This window comes from Delphinapterus leucas, chromosome 9, assembly GCF_059928025.1.
Source record: "Delphinapterus leucas isolate spDelLeu-1000000601 "Yukka" chromosome 9, BTC_Dleu_Yukka2, whole genome shotgun sequence".
NCBI classification, from domain to species: domain Eukaryota; kingdom Metazoa; phylum Chordata; class Mammalia; order Artiodactyla; family Monodontidae; genus Delphinapterus; species Delphinapterus leucas.
Genome location: NC_143137.1, coordinates 79910276 through 79932919, shown reverse-complemented (window position 1 = coordinate 79932919; position 22644 = coordinate 79910276). Strand labels below are relative to the sequence as shown.

General features: G+C 34.1%; 1 protein-coding gene across 1 annotated transcript in view; it reads right to left on the bottom strand.

Annotated features, from left to right (window-relative positions):
* Window positions 1-22644, bottom strand: part of PCLO (piccolo presynaptic cytomatrix protein) — a 366748-nt gene that overhangs the window by 174452 nt on the left and 169652 nt on the right. Inside the window, exon 4 of the mRNA XM_089917758.1 lies at window positions 6141-6857. Within this exon, the coding sequence (XP_089773884.1) occupies window positions 6141-6857 (717 nt within the window). The remainder of the gene's footprint in view (window positions 1-6140; window positions 6858-22644) is intronic.

Here is a 22644-nt window from a genome sequence, read left to right as displayed (position 1 = left end):
CCTAGAATGACCTCCAAAATTATTACATAAGAATAAAATTACAGGCCTAGACCCCTTGCATGAGAATTTTGTTTGTCATCTTAGATTGAGGCAGTGAGTGGGAAGATCCATAATTTAAGCACTTTAAAAAAAAAAAAAGCAATGTTATTTTTCAGGAACACATTTTACCTGATGAACACATTTTCCTTGTATTTTCCTAAGTACATTTAGCATTCAACTCTATTACACTGACTTTTATTTTTTTGTATGTATTGCAGTCTTCTCTATGTACAGAATTATGGTACTTGAGCCTTTCTAGTCTGTGTATATGAAACAAATCTTCAAAATTTTCAGAAACCAAGATTCATATTTTTTACTTACTAACCAAAAGCAGAAAGCACAGAATTCTTTTCTTTCCAATATTCCACTGCCATTTATTGACCTGAAGACCAGTCAGAGAGAGGCAGTGATGAATTGAGACCCGCTTGAAACCTTCCCATGGTGTCATATCTTGAGGCCTTCTCTAGTCCAAGACACTTGTGTACTGCCAAGCTTAGTTCTGCCCCTTTCACAGATATTGAAACTTTTAGCCTTCCATGTTGAAGGAAAACGGAAGGTTTTTAAAAACTAGCATTGGGGTTATGAACTGAATTCTTGGTTAAATATAAGACTGTACAAAGAAAGGAGGCAATATTAAGTTTTTGCCTAATGTCTCCCAAGTCATTTATATTAATGGGCCAAAGTAAAACAACAGATTAATAATCTTTAATCATTTATACAATGTTTGGGTCAAAATGGATTGCTAGTCTGAGTATTCCAAGCACTGTAAACAAGATTAAATCCATAAGTTCACTGGGTCTGGAGATAAAAGCTGGATAGTTCCACATACATGGGAATCCTTTTCACTTCAGAAAACCTCATCATTTTCCATCCTATACAATTATGCTGCCTTTAGATACCATGGCTATATATAACTTGAATACTAACCCTGGGTCATTTTAACCATAAATAGAAGTTTATGCTAAAGGATGTTCACATTTTTTTTTTATCAAGAGAGCTATAACGTTTCAATGTAATATATCAAATGTAGACAAGCAGTATTCTGTTTAAGTGTATAGGTAGAAAGAGAATTCTGTAGTGACATACAATTTTAAAATATTAAACCAAAAAAGGAGAATGTACATTTCAAAATATTTATTATATTTCAGGATAAATTTTAATTCCATTCAACTAACACACTTTGAAAGACAGGAATGAGTGGAGAGACAAAATGCTGTAGCAATAAAGAAATGTAAACAGTATACTATAATGATATGAATGATGCAAATGACAAATAAATGAATAAATAAAATAATATAAATATATAAACAAAGTAAAAAATCACACAAACTGGAAGCTGCTAAGGGAGATGAATACTTAAAATAATAAAAAGACAGCATCCTAAAGGTGTCACAGGGAAGAAGCATTCTGTGCAGTGTTTAGGAGCCCAGCCTTTATAAGCAGAACAGGGCTATAATCTGAGCTTTGCTGCTTCCCAGCCATGTGATCTTGGGCACAACAAATTTAGTTTCTCCCTCTTTAAAACAGATATAATATTTACCTCAACAACAAGTTGTGTGGATTAAATGATAACATAACCAACACAATGCCCAGAATACAGTAAGAGATAAACTGAATATTATTTTGATTTCAAACAAAAAGTAATCTAGGGACTTCCCTGGTGGCGCAGTGGTTAAGAATCCGCCTGCCAGTGCAGGGGACACGGGTTCGAGCCCTGGTCCGGGAAGATCCCACATGCCACAGAGCGACTGAGCTCGTGTGCCACAACTACTGAGCCCGCAGGCCACAACTACTGCAGCCCACGTGCTTAGAGCCTGTGCTCCGCAACAAAGAGAAGCCACCACTCGCTGCAACTAGAGAAAGCCTGCACACAGCAATGAAGACCCAATGCAGCCAAAAAATTAATTAAAAATAAATAAATAAATAAAATGCTCTCAAATCTTTAAAAAAAAAGTAATCTAAAACGAATCAGCATAGGGTGTTCAGCAGTAGAAGTGACTGCCACCAGGGAGAAGAGTGGCCCAGACATCCAGGTGGGGTTTTTCTGATAGGATGCAATGCCAGTGCACAGGGAAGAAGTGACTGCAGATCCAGAGGGCAGAAAGCATAAGCCACCTTCGGGAATCGTACAAAGGCATACGCGGCTGGTTTTCTACCTCTCACTCATGGGGAATACTAGGTTGTTTGAAAGTTATAGTGGAACCATAGTCCAGAGGGCTGAGAAAGCCAAGCTAGCTATTTAGACAGAAGTCCCGGTCGTGGGGTACAGAATCCTGGGCGGGTGTGCAAAATGTAAATATTTTTAGAAAGTATTCAGGATTTTTTTGTATTTTTAAACCCAAATAGAAATTACATTTTGCTAATATTTAATAAATAGATTGACATCAGTATTCTTTTACTTCTTATGTCAGTTGGTCAGATGTTCTATGAAGACTCCTGGGAGAAAACTGGGAATTACACTGTAAAAATTTATAGCAAGGGCAGTCACTTTATTGCTCACCCTTATATTGAAGGTTTGGTTGGTTTGGTGGTTTGACTATAATCTTAGCTTTGCTGCTTCCCAGCCATGTGATCTTGGGCACAACAAATTTAGTTTCCCCCTCTTTAAAACAGATATAACCAACCAAACCAACGTTCCTATAATAGGTAAGTGGTAGACAAAATATTCTTGCCAAAAAATCATGTGTCAACGTTAATAGTAATAATGCAAGACATACACAAACACATTAATAAAGAAAACTGACACAAAACTGGCCAAAAAAGTTTGACATTACCAGGAAAACCATTTGATATCTGTCTTACGTATGTTACTGCTAATAACAAACCTTGACTAAACACATAATGTGCTTAGGCTATTTATAGCAAGTCATCCTAAGACACTATCACAAACTTCTAGAATTTTTGGCAAATAAATATTCCAGTACTTCACATATTTTCAATGAATTGAAATAAACACTTAAAATCGTCTTTGGAGCTGTCTTATTTAATAGTAAAAGACAAAAAAGTCACATAACATTTGGGGAAACTTGATTTTTCTGCCATGGAAACAATATGGTGACAAATTAAACTACATTTCTTTGTCAGCCAATATTGCTGGAAAGAAAGAAAGAACTGTGGAAGGTTCGGGGGAAAATCATTAGAACAAAGTAAGTAGCAAAAGGTTTGGTAATAAAATCAACATGCAGATATTTCTAACATGCTCAGTTTATAATATTCACTAGTTCTGTTTCAATAATAAAATACTTAAAGGATTACTACTGCGAGCCACCAAATGGCTCAATATTCAGTGATTTGTTTAAAAAGGTATATATATATATTTTAAATGAAAAAACTGTATATTAAATTCTGAGGAGTGGCTCTTTTAATTGGAATTAGTTTTTTTAAAAGGTAAAGTTACATAGATAGCAGTGCATGTGAAATTCATTTACTGTGTCTGTTACAAGTAAGCTGGTCATGAAGATGGATAATTGGAAATCATCGTGTAATTATGTGACATAAAATGACACATCATTTAAAAAAGTTGTCATGTCTGCCTTTTCAGACAAACTTTAAACAGAATGCTTTAATCTTTTTATAAACATTGCAGATGAATAACTGCAGTGGGTTTTAAAGTCATTTGTTAAAAGATCATATTTTAAAACACCACATTTTGTGATAGTTAGCAAGGGGAGATGACTGGTATCACGTTAGACTAACATTTATTTCTGGAATTTCCACAAGTTAAAAAAAAACAGTTTTCAATTCCAAACTTAGAAAACAGGTAGCAAGATTTGGCAAGTACAACCTTTGATGCACTTCTCTCATTTCTGGTATATCCTGTGGATTAGCTTTTTTGTTATGGAGCATCATTAAAACTAAAAGTCAAAATACCAAAATAAACTTAAGCTGAATTTCAAAGAACTCTATCATAAAATTTTAGAACAAGATTTTCAAACACTGAAGCACAGTCAATCCAAGCTCTCTCTAAAATGCTATTATTAATCATATTTTACTGTGATCAAATGTATATATTTAAATAAATATAATAAAAATGGTGATTTTAGCTTATTTCACTGACTTACACATTTCTGTGAATGTTTATATTGCAAATAATATGTTAGTAATAGTGCACAGATTTAATTTAGAAATAAATATATATACACATATTGAAGTCGTTAAAAGAAAAAGTAGTGGTAAAAGGAAATGATAAAAAAGTGATACATTTGTAAAATAAAATAAAATGTAGTACATTAACAAAATATTTGGATACTTCTTGTTTAGATTATATTTAACAAACAATAGAGAATCATTAGAAATATCTGAGTGATAGAGTTAAATTATCTGAACTCTGGAAAATAATTATCTGATAACTATATACTGGAGAAGGGAAAAAAAGAAGGCCTAGTGACTAGTAATTAGATTACCCAAATCGTTGGTAAAAGGTCACGAAGACCATTAGGATACTGTCCTTAGGAATACGAGCTAAGCAGAAACTGCTTCTATAGAGAGTTGGATATGATTTGAACACACTGAGTTCCAGTTTACAGTGAGTTTCTGAAGTGGAATGATCTACTCAGTATTTGAAAATGTAGATCTGACACTCAAGAGGGGCAGAAGGTGCACAAGGAGAGTTAGGAAACGTTCATGTGGCTCCCCTAAGAGGAAAGAAGACAGAGTTCAAAGAAGAACTGATCGGAAAAGAGAAATTAATAGAGATAATCAAAGTAGAACTCATAAGGGGTGATCAGAAAGACAAGAATAGAACAAAAAGGGAAGAGTCATGAAGCTTCACAAAGAGAGAAATGGCAAAAAGCATCAAGTTCTGCAAGGTGGTTAACTGGGAGGAGCAGCAGGTGGTGGTGGCGGGGTAGCTAGATCCAGCCATTAGAATGGAGAATACATAGGCATCTGCTTTCTCTGAGTTGGATAAACTCATATAACAAAGGAAGATCAGGATTTATTTAATGAGTGAGGTCTTATATACCAGAGACAGTCTAGTAACCATGTGTTAAAACTGTAAACAATACAACAACTGAACCAGGGTTGGGATGGACTAAAAGTTCTAATTAGAATTCTAATATTAAGTTTTAATACCAATGAATCATTTCGTTTTCCTGCAAGTCATTGCTGCCATCTGTGAATTAAAATTATTCAGCCTGATATAAAATCTCTTGAAGCTCTAAAAAGAGTTCAGAGTTCCTCTATAAATGGTATTATTGCCCGTGCAAATATAGGTTAAGATGAGGTACCCTTAGAAGTTTCCACTAAAGAAAAAGAAAATATATAAAGAATAATATATATTCCAGATGATGCTTGGATTATAAATAACCCTCCAATATTAAACACACTGAATAAAACTGAACAAGATATATTATACTGATTTCACACTAAATACTAAAATAAACTTTAAAAAAATGTTTCTCCTGAATTTTAGCCATGCTTCTTTTTTTTAAATCACAATTATTTAATCATTTTATGGTTGACCACACCTTAAAAAGCTTTCAAGTGAGAAGAAACTTGAGTCTGGCTTAACCAAGTGGTTAAGTAAACAGAAATTCCAAGACAAACATTATTTTATATTAAAGGAGGATACTGATTTTATGTTCATAGTGGAAGGAAAAAGCAATCATTTAAAATTATAAGAGGGCTTCCCTGGTGGTGCAGTGGATAGAACTCCACGGTCCCAATGCAGGGGGCCCGGTTTCGATCCCTGGTCAGGGAACAGATCCCACACGCATGCTGCAACTAAGAGTTCACATAACACAACTAAGGAGCCCACCTGCCGCAACTGAGGAGCCTGCCTGCCACAACTAACACTCAGCACAACCAAATAAATAAATATTAAAATAAAATAAAATTATATGAAACCCTTCTTTATCACTCCATAGATTTTTATAAATTATTTGATCAGCATAAAAGCTAATAAATGTTATATCTATGCTTTATTTAAATTAGATTAAGCTGTCAGAAAGCCAAAGTTCATCATTTTAGCAAACAACTGTTACATTTTTCTGAAAACGCTATTAATTGAAGGCTTTCACTTACAAAATTACCATTAAGCACTCAGTGTACTTAGGTGGACATTAGTAAATCTACAAAGTTAGGAAAAAAACGTAACTTACTGTTTTTTCCTTCCTAGGTTCCATCGGATCAGGCTTTGCCGAGCATGTTGCCTGTGGCTGTTCTTTTATTTTTTGAGTCATTCCATCATCTTTCTTAGACAAACTCTGAGGTGCACCAGATGGTAAATCTTCCATCTTGGTCAGTGGTTGTTTCTTTTCTTGCACTGCCTCTGGAGCCACTCTGCCTTCAGGTTTTTCTTCAGCAATCTGTACTTGAGTTTTAAGTAAGTCATATTTCTGTTCCTCCTCTAGAGCTGATGTTTTTGCTCCTGGGGGTAACTTTTTGTCTTCAAGAGCTGGCCTTTTGTCTTTAAGGGTTGGCTTTGTTTCTTCAAGAGGCGGTTTTTTTTCTTCTAGGAGTGGCTTTTTGTCTTCAGGGGTTGGCTTCCTTTCTTGAGGGGCTGAAGTTTTGTCTTTCTCTAGTTTACTCTCCTCCTGGATTTGATCTGTGGTTCCCTTAGGGGGAATTTTTTCAACTGAAGGTGTTTCTTTCACTTCTTCTGGAATGATTTTTTCACCTTCTGTTTTTTCTTCTTGTTCCCTCTTTTTCACTTTTACTTGGGCAGGCATTGGTATTTTCTGAGACGGTTGTTCTGTAGGGACAGGCATAGGAGAGGCTTTTGGTCCTGTCTGTGTAGGTGGCATTTTGCCCATGTCTCCAAGCTGTCCTGATATTGCTCTCTGGGTTTGACAATTTAAACAAAGCCATTCCTGAATCTGCAGATAAAACAGAAATTAAAAGATTAACTATATTATATACATCTGTTCTGGTGCATTTACCAAGGTTAGCACTTGGCAATTTCTAGCTGCTTTTTTGTATATGGAGAAGGTGGGTCATTGTTTTCTGGATCAATGAAAACGGTGACTTTTAAAGAAGATTGCAAAAAGACTATTTGAAATCTAAAAACAGGAGTCCTTAGAGATCAGCAATTAACTCACCTCACCATAAAAAAAAGAAAAAAATGCATCAAAGATAGACCCAGGGGAATATCAATTTTTTGGTTAAAAAAAAATCTGAATTTGTTCCAAATACAACTATTTTTAAGCCTCGTGCCTTCAAAATTGTGTTTCCATTCAAAAACTATTAAATTTCATAGTAATTTTAACAGCCAATTAATCATAAGTTTTTTTTAGGACTTAGCCTATAATCTCCTGTCTCTTGACTTGGATCAAATGTAGTTCTATCCACCAGAGCAGAACTTTTACAAGGCACACGTAGAGTTTTCAAGAATCACTTGTGCATAATTCTCCATCTAATTTAAGATTAAAAAATAATGTCATTCTTAATAATAGTCACATTTCTCATGCAATTGTGTCAAGAAGCATTCACAGGTTAAAATTGTCTGATATTCTTTTTCCCCAGAGTTTTCTCAATTGCTAATTAAAACACTTCCTTATACCTCTAAGTGTAATCTATGGGCCACCTGCACCAAATCACCTGCGGTTGTCCCTAGACATGCAAATTCTAGGAACTACACCAAAACAAGTTTATCAGAATCCTGGGATAGGAGAAGGAGGATCTGCCTTTTTAATAACCTGTTGGTTAAATTTTTTGCAAACTAAAGACCGAGAACAACCCTCTCATAATACATATAAATAATCACATGGGAGAGAGGCTGTTAGACCAATAATATTGCAGAATTCCCCCCTTATTGTTGTATGTTGTGCTTTTTCTTACATCATACCTATTAAAATGTAAGAAATAAAGACTATACATGTAGCTTCTAATTGTTACCATTTAATGAGTACCTATTCTCTAAAGCAAATGGTTGGAGAGTCATGCAAATAATATCGTGTTCGTATGTTGTATTGTCTTCTGAGAAGTTCAATTTCAAACTGCTTTTCATATTGGATCATTCTTTCCAGTACCACAACTTTAATTATTTAGAGACAAAAATCATTTATTGTTCTAGAATATTATTGGACATCTGAGATTCATTTCTTACTTCAGCTTTCCATTTCTTTAAAGACATAAAAAATGTTGCTTAATACTAATGACTGTTTTGCAATCTGTAAGCTGTTATAATTCTTACTTGGTGATCTAAAAGAGTAAAGACCCAAGTCAGTTATTTAATTTCAGTAAAATGTTGTCTATAAAACATTAGTATGTATTACAGGTTCATTTGCTTTTTGTGTTATGATCATCCAATACCAATTCTGTTCTTGATTTCATGTCTAAGCCGCAAAAAAGTGAATTGTGGCTTCTCTATATAGTAACTTTATACAGAGTCTTGGGAAAGAAACTGATTTGATCCCTATGTCAAATTCTAAAAGCTCCAGCCCTTGTGCTGAATAGTCCCTAGAGGAGGTACTTCTATAATACCTACAGAAAATCAATCTTAACCTGTCCTGTGGTTTTAAAAAACATTACTTGGTGGGGCCACATCTTAGGATATTTTCATTCAGAGACTGACATTTTAAAAAACAAAAACAGACACAAATAGCTGTGTCATTGTGCTGTTTTGTCACATGGACTCTAAAAACCAAATGCAGGTGTGTGCTATGCATTCCTGTCAGGGCAGGTCTGAATGTAAATAAGTTAGGAAGTTTTTAATATACCAGAAATAAAGGTTTCATCCTACTGGAAATTCTTGTCAATTATAAAAATGTGATTACTTTATCTGAGTTTTAGGGACAAATTATACTTAAAAGGTGTCGTCTCTTGCTACTTATAGCATATGATGCCACAGTGGTACACAGCTCTTGTTAAAAGGAAAATGTGTTGAGAAAATAAATGTAGTGATTATTTCAAGGTAGTATACTCATTATTTTCATACATTTGAAAATTTAGGTAAGAGGATAAAGAGTATACTCTATTTAATCTACTACGTCACATAAAATGCTCCATTTTCCTGATTTAAAATAATGTTTGATAAACCTACAAGCAGTGATAACCCACTCACTACTAAAAGCAAACAGAAGGCAATAGCATCAGTCTAAGAGAAAAAGGACCTTACGTTGAGAGCCTCATTGGCTAGTTCAAATTCGTGTTTTGCTTAAATTTGCATCCCGATTCAGTTAAAGGTAGTATCTTTTTTCTTTTGGCCACGCTCTGCAGCTTGTGGGATCTTAGTTCCCCAACGAGAGATGGAACCCAGGGCCCTGTCAGTGAAAGCGAGGAGTCCTAACCACTGGACCGCCAGGGAATTCCCTAAACCAATTATCTTTAGTCAGTACTATCCTGTAATTATTTTTAACATGATGTTGCTACACGTGGTCACTTGGTTACATGACTGATTTGTGTTTTGAAGAAGATTATAAGGCCAAGCTTAATTTTTTTTGACTTTACACTTTGTCACCAAAATTAATTTGGAAACTGATGTTACTATCATGTCAAATAATTATAACAGCATTCACTTATGCATCTATTCTGTATATCTCTAGTCTATTTATAGCTATGGATTACATATACTCTTGGGAAATTATACGTGCAAGGCTTATTTGATCAGGAACTCACACTCGAGTAGAAGAAAGAAGACATGGGTTAAAAATAAGTATAATATGCAGGGAAAAAATTAAGGAAGATGGAATGGATTTAAAAGGGTTATCTGATGAATCCATTTAGAACATAAGGAATTTGATAAATTATAAAGCACACAAGAGTATTTTTTCATCAATTAGAAATACTGAATTGGTGGTCTCATATGTGTGTCTCTTCTTTCTGCAGCCCTAGAACCAAAATTAGACCACCAACAAATTCAGCAAGTAGAGGAAATTATAAAATCAAAAAGGACTGAAAGGGAAAAAACACTATAGTAACATCAAAATTTTGTATTTCTTTAAACATATAAAATTAAATTTTGTTAATTAAGAGAAAGGACAGGAAAAGGCAGAGGCTAGGGTAAAATCAAAAGTAGGAAGGAGAAAAGTAAAATTGATCAAATTTTGACAAAGTGGAGAAAGTAAAAAAGAATTTTAAAGAAAGTTCATTCAGGACAATATAGGCCATCACCATTATCACATCATCATTAATTATAGACACAATTACTAGAAAAATTTTCTTCACAAAAGACAATTTGGGAAATACTCTATAACCACATAAGATGATGTAAAAACCTGTGGTTCACAATTTTTTTTGCCTTTTTTATCAAAAATAATCCCAAAGATTTTTGTATCACTGTTCAGGAGCCTAACTTAAGAAGTATTATATTTCTGGGTCCAAAGAAATGTATCTCCACTCTTAGTTCCTCAATAGCCACGATACTATTAGACACAACATTATTAAATAGTCATAATGTTCCTAGTTCAGCAGCAATCTGGAGAATTAAGCAAGATTTCTTAAATTCTATTAAAATTCAATGCATAATATATCACTGCCATATATGACTTTTACTAGCTGAAAACTCTTTCTATAATAGTTACAGTTGTGACACACATGACTATTCATATTTTGCCTTAAGGTTAAATATAAAGTAAGTTACAGTTTTATCTTTGAAGCATTTCCTTATAAAGACAGTGAGACAATCAGAAAATGAATATATATTATATATAATGTACTGTATATTACATATATAAACTGAAGGCATTTCTATTATATTACTGAGTTTATTACATAGAAAAATAGAAAATATAGATCTTATGGAGGCTTTTTAAAAAACATACTAGTCATTATTATGGATGCTCTTAGGCCATTTCCATTTGTTTTTCTGTGTTTTTAAAATATATTTTATTCTCAGTATACTGTAAATATCTCCTAATGGTATAAACACATTAAAAGTTTACATTTCATCTATATTATTATTAAATGTTTTAAATAAATTCAGAAGAGTCTATACTATGAGACCAATCACATTTTTGAGTACTTTAATGTTAATATCCAGGATATCAAAATTCATCTCCAAGTAGGAACAATTCTGATAAATAAAGTGTATAAAAAATAACTCCACGTTGATCATGACGTATTAGAATATATCCAGTTGCCAGCTAGTACACGTTAATAAAATGTATTTATTTTAACATCAAATCACCAGGGCTTCAAAACAACACTGCAAAAATCCATTAATCTTAAGAGCAGAGTAGGAAATGAAGGCAGTAAAAACCCCCCAAAACGGATGCTGCTGTGCTACTCAGCATTTTTCGATCAATAAGTAATTTTCTTTATATAACATTTCAGCTGTAACTATAGCAACAATACCATTAAGGAAAATTTCAGAACTTCAGGCCCGTCTATTTATTTTTCTAAAAATCTTTTCTGAAGCATGATAATAAGACCTGCAGCAGGTTTAAAACCTGCCATTAGACTATAAATGGTAGAGAAGTGATGGTCCCAAAACCTACACGAGCATTCACATTTGTGTCTGAGAAACCTTAATAGTATCTTAACATGAATTTTCATTAAAAGACCAACTGGACTGATTTGGAAGCTCATATACTTTCCATCAATAGAAGTATTTAAGTAGAGACTGGGTGGCCCCTACTTAAAATTCTGTAAAGGAAAACCAAGCAATCAAGGGGATTGGTACTATAATACCATTGAGTTTCCTGCCTACCATGAAGCTTTTGAGTCAACAATAAATATTTTACACACATGTTTGTCTGTTTATTTGCTTATCATTCAGAATGTTATTTTTTTTTAAGCTAAGAAATAATTACACTAATAATCTGCTTAGACATCACTGTTTTACTTACTGACACATTCAAACACTGGGAAGCAATGTTATCTGCAACTTGTCACTTGTGTCTATGCCCCCTATAGTCTCGGCATTAGGGTTGTTCTATTTCTCTAAGGCCCACACACTCTTCAACTTGACATTCTGAAAATCAGATTTTTTGCTTGTTAAATTCCTAAATCTATTTCCTTTGGTCATTTGTAAAAGGGAAAAGGATTGAGTTCACAGTTGATACACTTTTTTTTTTTTTCAGATTACACAATTGTTCAGACTACACAATCAGGATATTAAAAATCTGTGATCATTTATGAGACTACATTTTACAAGTGAATGCAGTAATGTGTTTGTGATACTTCTATTACTGTGTCCCTCCTAAAACTGAATGGGATTATTTTTGTTCCTTTTATAATCATTGAAACAAGAATAACTCATATCCAATATATATAATTGACTGAGGCTCTTCCTTATTTACTTCATATGTAGATGTAAGAATTCTATTAGAATATATTAGAACATTAACATTGATATGCAAACTAAGAAAAAAACAAGTAGGCAATTTAAACATCAATTTCCAGTGGAGTTAGTGAATGTGAAGGGTAACATATCAATAAGGAAACCTAACAGAATATTCGTACTTTTAGGAACCTGCACTGGGGTTATCATTCTTAGGTCTAAATTGATCATTGGTCATGTCCCTATTCGTCTCATCTTTTATGTTTATTTCTGTAAGACCTCCAAACCCTTATCTATCACATGAAGTCTGTTTCACTCATTTGATGTAAGTTTCTATATAACATGTGTTTCTGCATAATGTAAAACTACATAAACATTTCCATAAATAGCAAGATGCCAACTAAATATACATGCCATCATGTATATTACACCAGGGATTAATATTACTGCATACTGCTGATTGACATTTTTCTACGTCCAGTTTTCTTTGAAGAAAACCAGATCATTTTTCTAGTCACTTTCTCATCACAACTAATAAGTATTTTCCTAAACTAAGAAAGTAAACTCTGGGGCTTCCCTGGTGACGCAGTGGTTAAGAATCCACTTGCCAATGCAGGGTACACGGGTTCGAGCCCTGGTCCGGGAAGATCCCACATGCCGTGGAGCAACTAAGCCCGTGCACCACAACTACTGAGTCTGCGCTCTAGAGCCCGTGAGCCACAACTACTGAGCCCGTGTTCCACAACGACTGAAGCCCGCGCGCCTGGAGCCCGCGCTCCGCAACAAGAGAAGCCACCGCAATGAGAGGCCCTCGCACCGCAACAAAGAGTAGCTCCCACTCGCCGCAACTAGAGAAAGCCTGCCTGCAGCAATGAAGACCCAACGCAGCCAAAAATAAATAAATAAATAAAATAAATTTATTAAAAAAAAAAGGTAAACTGTTTGATGTTTTAAATACCATTACATAAATAATATATAAATACACACAAGCATTCATTAAAATACCTCTGAATAATTACATTAACACAATTTTGACAGAACTTGTTGAGGAAAATCAGGGGCTTAGTTTTCTTTTGGAAATATAGATACCTGAAAATGAATATTTATATTTATGTAAATATGTATATTTATTTGCATGGATGAGAACTAAATAGGGTTAATTTCCCTACAATGTCTTCTTTCCTTCCTTCCTTTCTACCTTCTTTCCTCCCACCCTCTCTCCCTTCCTTCCTCTCTCTCTTTCTATCTGGATAGAGGGCAGCAGGAACAGAGAACAGCTCACTAAAACTGTTTTGACTAAGTAATCTACCTGATTTGGGTTCAGTCAGAAGCACTATGATAACTGATCGCCTACCAGTGTGTATAAAGGACAACTCTAAGGACACAGATGATTTCTCACTGGTAACCAATGATGCACTAAACTTAAGGGTAATCATATGTACTTATTATGTTGACTTTAGCTAACTTGGCTCTAAGCAAAAATTGAAGTCTCAAAGGTAAGACATCTGTGGATTCACGACATTTCTATTTGTGATTAATTGTTCTAGTGTACTACACTTTGGGCTGATATTTATATAAGTTTAACCTAAAAAATAAGCAACAGTTTAAAAATGTATTGTTTATGTTATATGAATATCAACTTCAAGTTTTTATATAATCAGTTCTCATCCCTCTGCTTTTATAGACTTGTATTTTATTATCTCCTATTACATGAGGTATATATTTTGCACGTGTGAATAATTACATCAAAGAAAAAATACCTTTTTAGTCTTAGTCACTAGTCAGCACTTCAGGCAATGTGTGACTGAATTTTAAAATAAGATTTATTTTGAAGAGTTTAATACACTTCATCACAGATGTTAAAATTACAAAGTTATATGCATTTGGAAGACAGATTATTTAAAGCACATTACAGCTGGATAAAATTTACCGAACATTTTACAGGATAAATAAAAACCAATCCCAATTTTAAATTTAAGCATCATTGTGAATATAATATTCAAAGACAGAATAATCTCACAGACTAGGGAGCCTGAAATATATCGGAAAGGGGCTTGCACAACTGGATGATAGAGAATGAATGCAAGGTGACTGGGGAGACTGGCTGGGTGTTAAGCCCTCCTACAATGCAGTAGAACATGGTGCAGTACTGGAGGTTCTTTGTACCAGGAAGAATCAATGTGTTAATTCGGCAAGGTGTAAACTTGTCTAAGCTGAACTATGTTTCCTAGGATTCCCTTCCCTAAACGTTTCCCATTATAGTTTAGCACCAGAGACCTTTTGTGTGAGATGTGGAGGCCAGAAGTGAAGCAGCAGCCACCTTACCCTTTGGATGCTCAGAAAGTTTGGGTACAATCACCAAGTGCTGCTGAAGTTCATCCATACTGTTACTTATTGTTTGGCTTGGGGCAGCAGGCAGGCATGCAGCTGCTCTACTTTCCTCTGAATTCTCCTTCAGCATCTTCATCAGCTTTTAGGCTGGAGGCAGTGAAAACAGACACGTGTTCTGGTCTGTCCCCATGGCTTCCAGCTTGTCCTTGCTCTCAGCTACTCTAAATTCATCGTCCTTCCCTCTACCAGCCCTTTGGACTGCAAGCTCCACTGGCCTTTCAGCTCTTTCCCTGCTCCCACCAATGTGTAAGGACAAATTCCTAAAATAAATCCCTGTTATATACATTCTATACTTGCTAATAGTTTTGCTTTTCTAATTAAAGTCGACGTGATACAGTCACGCTGAGTCTGTCGTTATTCAAGATATGATGACTTTTTATCATTAATGTTGGTGTATGTTCAAAGTAATTCTGATAGACTATTTCTGATTTTAAGTTGCATGGCAAAGAAAGTACACTTCACTGGAATTCAACAGAAATAGTGACTGTCTTTTGAGTCTGTCAGTGTGACATGTATAAATGAGTCATTTGAAAGGTTTTAGTTTTTAAAACTGTTATGGTAAAATATTAAAAGCAGTCATCAAAAATAATTTGTGACATACACATACAATGAAAAAATTTTAAAGGGTTGAACACCCATGTACCCACTATCCACTTAAGAAATAGAACACTGTCAATATCTTTAGAGACAACCAGGTGCCCTCTGCAATACCATCCTAGTCTATACTCACCACCAAAAACTGCTATATTAACTGCTGTATTGTTAGACCTTTGTTTTTTGTTGTGGTTTTAACATTATACATATACTTTTAATATACTGTTTGCTTCTGGACATTTAAAAACTATATAAAAATAGTTTTGTGCTATTCTTTTTTCTTCTTTTTATTCTTTTCAGTGAACACTATCTTGGTACAAAAATCATCTATGAAGTAAGTGTGGAGCATAAAGAATAACTTTAGGACTTCCCTGGTGGCGCAGTGGTTGAGAGTCCGCCTGCCGATGTAGGGGACACGGGTTCATGCCCCGGTCCGGGAAGATCCCACATGCCGCGGAGCGGCTGTGCCCGTGAGCCATGGCCGCTGGGCCTGCGCGTCCGGAGCCTGTGCTCCGCAATGGGAGAGGCCACAACAGGGAGAGGACCGCGTACCGCAAAAAAAAAGGAAAAAAAAAAGAAAAACTTTAAAGTGAACACCTGCGAGCCACTGATTCAATTAAAGAAATAGAACATTATCATTATATTTAAAGCGTCTTTCAGACTCACTCCTTTATCTTCTCCTTTGAGTTAATTACTATCCTAACTTTTGTGTCTATAATTATGACATTTTGGGGTATATTTTTACCCTATGTGTTTGGATCCCTAATAATATACTGTTTGCTATTGACAATTTTGAAAGATGGTCACTACATTTCTTTTTTATTTGATTCCCTATGATTTTAGAGTTAAAATTAAAGTGTCGTTATCTATTTATCTATCTCTTTCAAAATCAAAGTATTTCCTCAAATCCAAGCTATGGTGCCATTAGCAAGTATTGATGATGATAAACATTATGTATAAGACCATAGCTAGATGTAGGCATTGTTACAAACTAGAGAGTGCATGACTTACCTGAACTCATTTAACTACATTTCTAAAAATATTAGAGACCCAACAAAACACATCTGTGTCAAACTCAGGTTAGGAACTACCAGTGTACACTCCCTTCACTGTAAGGTCTTCACCAAGTTTTTAATTAAAAGCTTGGTGAAGACCTTACAATCTGAGTTATCTCAGATTACTCAATTATTAAGAGGCTAATTTTTAAAAGAGACAGTATGATTATTCAAAAATTTAAAAATATGGATAGAGTTTAACTGCAGGGCAAGAATAGAGACGCACATGTAGAGAAAAAACGTGTGGGATGAATGGGGAGTGTGGGATTGACATATATACAGTACCATGTGTAAAACAGATAGCTACTGAGAACCTGCTATATAGCACAAAGAGCTCAACTTGGTGCTCTGTGGTGACCTAGATGGGTGGGATGGGGGGGGGAGGGAGGTCCAAGAGGGAGGAGTACATGTATACATATCGCTGATTCACTTCGTTGTACAGCAGAAACTAACACAACATTGTAAAGCAACTATACCCCAAGTAAAAAGATTTTGAATACTCAATTTTTAAAGTTTTTACTTTACACTTAATAACTAACCAATATTGAGAAATCTCAGTGACACTCTGAAGTAGTGTTATTAAATTCATTCATAGGGTATTTATCACATTTCCTATAATATGCATTTTATTCTGAGTATTAAATGTTTGATCTTTGCTCTTAGAACCAAAGTGATTATATAAGAACCAACAAAAACACAATAAATATATATTCATAAATTACGTGTAAATAATATATACTATAGTATACTATAATATAAATTCATATATATGCCTCCTCATTCAGTCAAATGATGTAATTAAGGTAAAAATGATAAAATCAGGATTAGGAAGGTAGCAACCAAATTGGTCAAGTCAAGCAAACCTAAATGCAGTAGAATTTACTGTGGGCTATATGACAGGCCAGACAGATTCAGAAAACAGAAAAAATGGACCAAAGCTTAAAGGACAGGACACACACACACACACAATGTACATCCTTCTTAGCTGGAATATTACAAAAAAGTAGATAGCTACATGGATAATGAAAACAATATATAATTCATAATTCATATGTGGAAGACAATTATCCATTATATAGCCTAGGCTAAAATTAGTAGGAATAAAGAAAAAATATCAAATTCAAGTAAACATTTAAGAAGGACTTTGTTCCTCAACATGGTATGACCAGAAGCATCTGTTTTAAAGCTAGTCATTTCTTTAAGTTGTTCTTTTTCCTATAGCCATTCATAGACTTTAGATTGAAGTCTCTTATACTGACCCTGAAATCCATTTGTATTTAAAAAATATATATGCATAAATATACACACATAAATATATTGAAATATTGCTTTTTTATAGGATTACCTGTTCATGGAAAATTTTTGAACACTTTGAAACAGTCACTGACCATTAAATTCAATATTCTGATTCCACTAAATATTTTTTAAGAATGTAATTTTTAGTGATGATGCAATGACCAATTGTGTGGATGGATTTTACTTTATTTAATGATCTCTCTATTAGAGGAATATTTTAAATACGACAATGCAAATGTAAGTCAGAATGTCAATGCAAGGATGTAGAGAGTGGTTTAAAGTAGCTTGTTTAATTTCATATATAAAATACTATTCATTTGTTTCACTATCTGGTACTCAACACTATGCCAATAATGTGTATTATATATTCAAGACATTCATAGTTCAATCTTTTGTTTAGTATTATATTGCTGCCAGCAAATAGGCAGATGTAGCCCGTCTAAGCCTGAAGACTCATTAGTTACTCGTGGAATCTACGAAAGAAGAGATATTTCAAGTAGGTTTAACTTCCACATGTGTTGTTTGTCTCTGGTCTTAGAGCCAGTAAGGATGGGATGTGGTGATGAGGGATTGAGACTGGCAGACTAGACAGTATGAAAAGTCAAATTGGCAAAGATATTATTAAATATTAGGTATCAAAAACACTACCATTATCCTGTTCATTTGTGCATTGCATATGCTACTAATTGTAGAACTATACTATAGTTTAATGGATACATAATAACAGAAAGTAAATACCAGCTTTTTAATAACCAGGTATTAAATAAAGGGTATAAATTCAATTGATGTTTTTCTTTTCTTTTTTTTTTTTCTTTACTGCTAAAGAACAAGCGAATTTACTGATGGATCCTACCAGATTCCAGGTCTCAGCCTACAACAAGCATCCACTAGAAAGACCACTGAAATAGTCTGAGGACTGACCCCAGTCTGTATACCTTAGCCATCTCGAGGAGCCTACAACACCCCAGTCAATTCTTGTTATCTAGACTCTCATTCTCCATCTCATCAAATTTGCTCAGTGTTTCCCAGACAATGAGAATGTGACAACAGGGATGAGCCAGGGCGAAGGGAGGGGCAGACAAAGAAAAAAGGGAAAAGGTCTCACCAGAAACACATGGGATGTTTAGTTTTCACACCTATTCATATTGTTGTCAGGATCAATGTCAGAGTGGTGTTGTCAGGAACATGTGGTGTTCTAAAGCCCTTGGAACATACCAGAGGCAGAACTGCTCTAAGGGGAAGTTAGCGGTGAGCCTCACTGCCTAAAACGTTCAGCTGAATCAAATGAACATTTCTGAGTCAGAAAGTGGCATGATTGAGTATGTCATCTTGGAAAGAATCTGGTAAATCTACCCTGAAAATAAACAAGAACAACACTGCTTTCTGAGTCTTTAAGTATGCATAGTGCTCTTGGCTAAAAAAAGAACTGTAAGACAGAATTCTCATTTTTAACAGATAACTGATTTCCATTTAGCATGTAACTTCCTCCCTAGGCTATATGCATTTATTTGAAGAGGACAAGTTTTCCCTGAAGGAACGACAGTGCAAGGCAGAGATTACAAGCTTGCACAGATGACTAGGGTGGCAACAGAAGAAACTGAATGAGGGAACTGACAAAGTAAAGAAAAACGATTCTAATTTACAAGTACCCTAATGATTTTAAAATGGAAGGAACACAAGTTTTGGGAGCCAGTCAGTACGCCTAACTCTTTTAATCCTTGTAACAAACCTAGGAAAGAGTTTCTTTAAATATGTTCGTTATACAGATGAAAAAATCGAAGCACAGAAAGAAGTAATATCCTTCTCAATATCTAAAGCTAGAAGTGGCAGATGTCAGAGATGAGGCCATAGCTGTAGATTTCGATCTTAAAAAATATAAAGGGTACTTAAACCAGAGTTAGAGGTGGGATTTCCCAGGGATGATGTGGAAAAGAAGAAAACAGAGGGCAGATTCTTGGAGAAGAGCTCCATTTAGACAAGAAGGAAAAACAGCAAAGCATACTAAAACAGGTTCATACAAGAAAGTGGGAGGAAAACCAGCAGTGTTTAGTAAACTCAAGCAAAGAAAGGTAAGGACTTCAAGGAAGTGATAGGCAACACTGCCAAGTATTGCACTGAGGTTAAATAACATAGATCTCAAAAAGGTTGGCAGACATGTCTTTTTTTATCATTGAACCAAGTACCCTATTTATATATAAACATATATATATAGATTTCTTAATTGTTTGCTTTGTTCCTCTCATCTTTGCAATAATTGTTTTGATTTTTCTCAAGTGGTCAGCATACCTGACTGTGAACAATTGTTTTACCAGTGATTAAATATGTACTTCTACCTGAAAACAGTGAGTTATGATGTATATTACATTGTTTCATGTTTATGTGATAAGTTTAAGAATTTAAAAACACAAATGAAAAAACTCTAGAATTAAATTCACGTTCTAAGTTAGAATATTTCTTTAAACAACATTAGATTTTGAAGTAGGAATGTATTTGTGGGTATGATTTTTTCCTTATAGAGCATTAAATAATTAGCCTTTATGTGAACTAGTTACCATAGAATGAAACTCAATACTTCTTCCTTTCTTCTCTCCCAGTTTTTAAAATGGAAAAATTGGTTAAGATGTAAATATAAGAATATTCTATATGTTTTGTATATTAATGCATTCATTGAAACTACTGTGATAACCTTTATTCCTGGAGAAGTTACTGAGCTATCATACTGTATAATTCATTCAATTAATTTCTCATTCCACATATTTTCACCAGATACTATTGGGCTCTGTCAAGACAGAGATTAAACACACAGTTACTTAATAGGACGAGCCCAAGGTCTAGCAGAAAAAAAACCCCATAAACTTACTATACTTATGATAAATGTCAGTAGAAAGTGCTCTGAAAGCATGATAAAGATGCAACTAATGTAGAACAGAAGACAGCGAGAGTCAGGGAAGGCTTTTCAGAAGAAGTGACAACTGGGATCAACTGTGAAGAACTAGTGTTAGCCAGACAAAGGAGAGCATGCTAGGCTGAGGGTTTTGGTTGTGTTTTAATACTACTGATATACTGATACAATCTATGCTAAATAAAAAATTTTGTATATTTTGGAGATTAATCCTTTGCCAGCTGCTTCATTTGCAAATATTTTCTCCCATTCTGAGGGTTGTCTTTTCTTCTTGTTTATGGTTTCCTTTACTGTGCAAAAGCTTTTAAGTTTCACTAGGTCTCATTTATTTATTTTTGTTTTTATTTCCATTTCTCTAGGGAGTGGGTCAAAAGGGATCTTGCTGTGATTTATGTCAAACAGAGGTCTTCCTATAGGGTCAGGATAGGAATAAAGACGCAGACACAGAGAATGGACTTGAGGACACAGGGAGGGGGAAGGGTAAGCTGGGACAAGTGAGAGAGTGACATTGACATATATACACTACCAAATGTAAAACAGGTAGTGGGAAGCAGCTGCATAGCACAGGGAGATCAGCTCAGTGCTTTGTGACCACCTAGAGGGGTGGGATAGGGAGGGTGGGAGGGAGATGCAAGAGGGAGGGGATATGGGGATATATGTATACATACAGCTGATTCACTTTGTTATACAGCAGAAACTAACACAACACTGTAAAGCAATTATACTCCAATAAAGATGTTAAAAAATTTTAATGAAATAATAAAATTTTAAATGTAATTTTATTATTTAGGAGACTTTTAAAACCTAATCTTTCTATATTTTCATTTTCTTCCTGCAAAACTAGGACAATCATATTCATACCTATGCTATTTCATTTCCTGATTTAGTCTGGAGAAGAGTGACGTGAAAGTTACTTGGTAATTTATAAGCTGTCTATAAACTTTAGCTGTCCTAAAGTTACTTTCGCTGTTATTTTTAAAACACGCTCTTAAATCAGGTTATACATATTCTTTATTGACATCAGTCTCAGAGAATCTCCTGACTTTTATAAGAAAATATTATTTGTTAATCATAATGTAATTTTATACTCATTTTATACTGTCAATTTTTTAAGCAATCCTAAAACTACTAAATTATATATGAAATGTAAATAGGACTTTGTCTAGTTTTTAAAACTATCTTTCTATAACGACCAACAGAAGAATAGGACTTTAAAAAGATATCTCTATATATTCTCACTGGTTTTACAGAATATATTTCATATCAGTAATATTCTAGCTCATATTTAGCTTATTAAATGCTTATTTCACATTCTGTTTGATTCTATTTGATTTCTTAGAAATTAGGATTAGGAAAAAGAAATGCTATATATATTAACATTTTGCTAAATATTATATAACATATCATTAGCATAAATACTGAAGATCTAACTAAACACTAAATTTTAGTACATGGTGCCAAACTTTAAAATATATATTTACATTAGCATACATATATATTATATAATTATTTAAAACAACTATAGTTAATAAAGTGTAATTCACATTGCAAGTGTGAATGAGGTCTTGGGCAAAACAGCAAACTGAAGGAAACAGTACTGCTAAAGATATAATCAATCCTTATTTCAGAAGAATCATTTTTCCAAATGCCTTTGGGTAATATGTTCTTTTAGTTTCTGCATAAAAAGTCAAGGTAACCTTACCTCATTAGTCAGAAAAACATCTAAAGATGGTATCTGCCTAGACTGAATAGGACTACTTTGAAACACAAATCTATTTTAGCAGCTACTAGGAAAATAAAATTTAAAAAACTGACACCTTGAGATTAAGCACGTTTCAGTTTCATTTGGTGTTCTATAACGATTTAGGTACATGAAAAAAGAAAGTTTTTCTAATGATCTCTCAACATCTACAATCATGATATATATTTATGACTATAACAAACATAAAACATTTAGTTGTGTGAAGAAATTAATCTCAGTACTAACACTACCTCAGGCCATATCAAAGGTTGATTTTCTAACATGAAAATTTCCTTTCTCTTTCTGAGGGTTACTTAATTCTGTGGTGTCCTTTTCAAATATTAAGATTCCAAGAAATATATTTGTTTTACTCATTTAATCAATATCTCTCATTAACAATTATTATCTTGAACAAAACAGACTTTAATTCTCTTATGGTAATGTCAAAACTGTCCATTCTCCT